We start from the raw sequence: 5,137 nt of genomic DNA, 5'->3' as shown, positions 1-5,137 counted from the left end.
CCAACCCAGTGCGACCCCATAGATGGCAGCCCACCAGGCACCCCCTCGTCCCTGGGATTCTCCAGGCAAGAATACTGGAGTGGGTTGCCATTTCCTTTTCCAATGCATGAGAGTGAAAAGTGAAAGTGAAGTCACTCAGTCTTATCCGACTCTTCCTGACCCCATGGACTGTCGCCTACCAGGCTCCTCTGTCCATGGGAGTTTCCAGGCAAGAGTACTGGAGTGGGTTGCCATTTCCTTCTCCCAAGTATCTACCTAGCCCTGTTAAATTGTAGTTCTGCCAGATTAGCACCTATCAAATGTTTGTGGATAAGTGGATGGGCCGATGCAGGAAGGACTGCTGAGTGGGGGAACTAGCTGAAAGCCCGAGACGTGTTCGAGGTCCCGTGGGCTCCGCGAGTGGCTGTGCGTACCTGCCGCACCGCTGGACTCACCTGCCGTGCCACTGTACCCCTCCACCTTCAGCCGGTAGCGCGTCCGGGCATCTCCCACGCTGAACTTGTCGTAGACGGCGTAGGCCGACTCCCCGTGGTCCCGCAGGTCCACCCGGAGCTCGTACTGCCCCTGGGCTGTGATTTTGCTCAAAGTGTCCAGCCCTGTGGACGACAGGCGAGGGTTACCGAAGAAGCACAGTGACCGAGGCGTTCATTCCTCCTCACCGCCTGAGAGCAGCGGCTCCATGTGTACTAAAGAGCTTTGCCTGACGCACCTGCTCGGCTCCTTGCTGTTACAGCATCAGGTGACACATATGCAGTGTCCGAGCCTCAGCTAAGATTGGGTTGACCTCTTTGCCCTGCCCATCTCCTAGTGTGCTGTGAATATCAAAGGAAATAAGGTGGAGAGCTTACCTTTTCCACTCTAAGCTCGTTACCTGTGAACGGCAATGGGGCAGATATTCCCAGGCTCAGATGCTGGAATGTATGACGGTGCCCTGTGCCAGGGGCAGGTTATGGCAAAGTGTGAGTCACAGTGGGGGGTGGGGGATGCCACGGTAGTGCTGGCTGAGAGAATTCGGGTGCCACTCACGTCTTTATTGGCTAGATCCTTACGGTCAGCAGTTTAACCTCTTTGGGGCTATTTTCCCAGGTGCAAGATGGGAGCTTTGTACACTGTGGGGCTGCTGGGAGGCTTGGAGGGTGTGGCTCTGAGGGACCCAGTCAGCATAGGTGAAGGACATCAGTGAGGATAATGCTCCAAGTGGCCCAGGGGTTGACGGAAGGCTAGGCTTATTCTTAGGGTCAGGCTATTGGCTCTCCTCTGAACAGATTTTTATTTTTAATGACCCAGAGAATCTCAAGTTTTTTCCATTGAGAATCTGATATTCTGTGTCGACCACCAGAGCTATCGTTTCCTCCTAATTCGTTTCTCTCCCACTTTTTGTTGTGGGTTAGGACAGACGACAGGGTTGCCGAATGGGCATTTGGGGCATGAACGCGCAGGCTGTATTACCAAGCCAGAACTCTTCTTTTAAGTCCCCAAATCCAGCAGCGTAGGCCTTCCAGTTTCGATAGAAGTCCTCACGTCCATTTTTGCGTCTCAGGAACACCTATAAACACAAGCAATGAATCCGGGTGAGCTTAAGCCATTGAAGGAACGAGAAGGCGTCTTTCTGAGAGGAGGAAATGCTCACTGTGGGAAAGGCACCGGACCCCACCTCTGTCCTCACTAATCTGGCGTGCAAGTCAGTGCACACACGCCACCTCCCCTCTCGGAGTCTCAGCGTTCTCCCCCGAGACAGGGATGAGTAAGACCACCACCCAGCTTTGGGTGATTGTGATGTGTCCGGGTAGGCCATACATGTGGGGACTCAGTGAACCTCCTGCTCAATTCTGCTGCCAATTTAAAACTGCTCTAAAAAATAAAATTTAATAATTAAATATTCATTGGAAGGACTGATGCTGAAGCTGAAGCTCCAATACTTTGGGCACATGATGTGAAGAGCTGACTCATTGGAAAAGAGCCTGCTGCTGGGAAAGACTAAAGGCAGGAGGAGAAGCGGGCAACAGAGGATGAAATGGTTGGCTGGCATCACTGACTCAGTGGACATGAGTTTATGCAAACTCTGGAAGATGGTGAAGGACAGGGAAGCCTGGCATGCTATAGTCCATGGGGTCATGAAGAGAGCGACCGAATAACAGCAATAATTTTAAAAAGTACTACTTAGCTCATATGGTAATGGCACTGAAATCATTCATGGAAAACTCTTAGCATGCTAGTGCCTGGTAGATGGCCAGTGTTAATCAGTAAACTTAATGGGCTCGAGGATTTATACATCATTTATACATCACTGCCATTTATACATCACAGAGCTGTTTGAGGATCAAATAAGATAAATTACGAGAAAATGAGGAACTGCTCTTTATCCTCAGCTTCTTTCCCATTACTTTAAGAGAGAATTCCTGAGTGTTTCCATGTGACAGGCACTGTCTTGCAAACCCTCAGGCACATTAAGGTCAGAGGGCATGGAGGGGACCTCCCCGCCTCTCCTCTGCCCCCACCCCTCCTGTCTGAGAGGCCTGGAGCCTGTCTCCAGGATACTCACAATCCATCCACCCCCGTCAGAGGTCATGTCACAGAAGACTTCCTGCTTCTGGGTCTTGTCGTTGTTCAGATAAATGGTGTAGACGCCAGAGGTCGTGTCTCCATTCAGCATTGCCTGGGAGCAGTCCCTGGGGAATTGGTACAGGACTCCACCTGCAGGATGAGAAGGGGGAGTGATTCTCGGGAGCAGGAGCTTTGAAGTCACAGGCTAAGTGCTTGTTGGCTAGGCGCCTAAGGACAAGCAGCTTCACCTCTCCGAGACTCTGTTCTCTTGTGTGCAAGGGGGGGATTAAAACTATTTTGTGGGAGTGCAGCGAGGCGCAGAGGTTATGGATAAAAGGGACCCATTTCAGCCTTTTGTATTGATGGGAGCCACCATGATACCAGTGGGAGGAGCGCTGATCTGCTTGAGGGCTGTGTCAGGTTGACTATGATCAATCAGGAGCATGCAGGCAGCACCCCATGAACACCTGATGGACACCCAGGTGTTGGCCAGGATGACTGGGTCTCTAGCACCCAGGGCGTGGCTCACCGTGGGTCAGGACACTCTGGCAGGCTGCATGCATCTCAGACTCTTCAAAGGATTCTGAAGCCAAAAACAAGGAAGGGTTCTAGTCCTGAACTTGCTGCTTCCTTGCCTTCGGACACTGGAGAAGTCATATAACTGCTCTGAGCCTGGGAATCTTAGAAGGCTAACATAGGAATGTCTGGGGAATTTCTATTTGTGGTAACGTGGTGCAAAAAATTCAACACTGGATAGAAATGGATGATCTTGGGACTATGCTTATTAGCAGGTAGACTTGAGAAGTGATGATCATAGCAGCTCTTTTTTGTTGTTGTTCTGACCTCCTCAATGTATGTTACCTTCCCCTGAGATTGTCTCATTAGGTATTTTCTTGTCTGTTTCACAACCTGGTCTGAGAGCATCTTTAGGGCACATTCACACCTGGCATTAGATCTGGAAGACAGGTGCTTTAGCATCCGCCCCTCCTTCAGCAGGTGTGTGCGGAGTGACCAGAGTGAAGTGTGAAGGGCAGGAGGCAGCGCTGGGATATAGTCTGTATACCCAGTTCAAAGCTCTCCAAAGCCCCCCTCCTCCCTTCCTCTTCTCCATTGGCTGGGTTTGGGTGTGGTTCCCTGCTCCTGCAACACTGGAGCCCAGACCAGACTCTAACTCATGGTATAATCCTGAGCGGGTCATTTAGTCTCTGGGGGCCTCTGTTCCCCACCAGAAAACTGGGCAAGATAATCCTGGCCTACATGGGAGGCCTGTTTGTGATTTTAGAGGGTAAGGAGGCTTTATAAATGCCCACATGCTGAAGGAGAACACTGAGCTTATAAGGAGCCCCAACAATGGCTACCCACTGGGCTGGGAGTTCAGTACAGAGATTCTCCCAAGATCCTTATGAAGAAGGGCTCATTATTAATCCCATCATATGGATAAAGAAACTGAGACTTGCAGAATGGCAGTAACTCTCCTCCATCACACAGAGCAGGTGGCGATGGGGAGTGAATCCAGCTGTTCCCACTGCTGGCCCTCCTTCCCTCCCACCACGAGTCCTGTAACCTGCTACATCCACATTCCTCCAGCTTTTCAGGTAACTGCAGGTAACTGATTTTTATCAAAATGTGATAGAAGCATTTAAAGTAGCAGTCAGAGGAGAAGTGGAGGGTTGGTTCAGTCTCACAGAGTGTGATTTCAAGGCCTGGCTGGCCCCCGCCGGCCCCCCAGCCCCACCCAGAGCCCCTTACTCGTGGTGAAGATGGTCTTGACTGTCTTGCTCCTTAGGGTCCCGTTCAGTGCCTGAATCCTGGCTGTGTAGTAGGCGGATGGGCTCAGATCCGTCAGGCTGTAAGAGGTGGTGTCTGGATCCAGAACGACTTCCTAAGGGCAGAAGAAAGATAAAATAGCCTTTGGTCACATAAATCCACAGGGTATAGATGATACATTCCTTTATTCACCCATCCATTCATTTCTTTGTTCAGCAAGAATACACTGAGCCCCACTCTGTGCCAGGCTCCATGCTCATGTCAGGGACTTAGACATGAGGAGAGCACCCTGTGAGCAAAGCTCCTGGGGCCAGAAGGGGCGGAGCAAATTCAAGTCATAGGAGGAGGCAATGAGCTGCCTCAACCATACTTCACTGAGGGGAGCAGCAGAAGAGGTGGGAAGACACCAGATTATAAAAGACCTTCAGTGTCAACCTATGGACTTTGAAGTTTATCATGACAAGGAATGGAGGTTCCTAGAAAGTACTTTGAAAAAGTGAATGCCATGATCTCAGCTTAATCTGGTAGGAACATGAATCACACAAAGGGCAAAGGTTTAGACATGGAACAACAGACTGGTTCCAAATAGGAAAAGGAGTACGTCAAGGCTGTATATTGTCACCCTGCTTTTTAACTTATATGAAGAGCATATCATGAGAAATGCTGGGCTGGAAGAAACACAAGCTGGAATCAAGATTGCCGGAAGAAGTATCAATAACCTCAGATATGCAGATGACACCACCCTTATGGCAGAAAGTGAAGAGGAACTAAAAAGCCTCTTGATGAAAGTGAAAGAGGAAAGTGAAAAAAGTTGGACTTAAAAGCT

General features: G+C 50.1%; 1 protein-coding gene across 1 annotated transcript in view; it reads right to left on the bottom strand.

Moving 5' to 3' along the window:
• Nucleotides 1-5,137, bottom strand: part of TNC (tenascin C) — a 103,993-nt gene that overhangs the window by 8,424 nt on the left and 90,432 nt on the right. Inside the window, exons 24-27 of the mRNA XM_010835131.1 lie at nucleotides 4,294-4,426; nucleotides 2,543-2,694; nucleotides 1,450-1,546; nucleotides 435-596 (exon numbers count right to left, since the gene is read on the bottom strand). Of these exons, the coding sequence (XP_010833433.1) occupies nucleotides 435-596; nucleotides 1,450-1,546; nucleotides 2,543-2,694; nucleotides 4,294-4,426 (544 nt within the window). The remainder of the gene's footprint in view (nucleotides 1-434; nucleotides 597-1,449; nucleotides 1,547-2,542; nucleotides 2,695-4,293; nucleotides 4,427-5,137) is intronic.

Source organism: Bison bison, unplaced genomic scaffold (assembly GCF_000754665.1).
Source record: "Bison bison bison isolate TAMUID 2011002044 unplaced genomic scaffold, Bison_UMD1.0 scf7180017864039, whole genome shotgun sequence".
NCBI lineage: Eukaryota > Metazoa > Chordata > Mammalia > Artiodactyla > Bovidae > Bison > Bison bison.
This window is presented reverse-complemented; position numbering and strand designations above follow the sequence as displayed.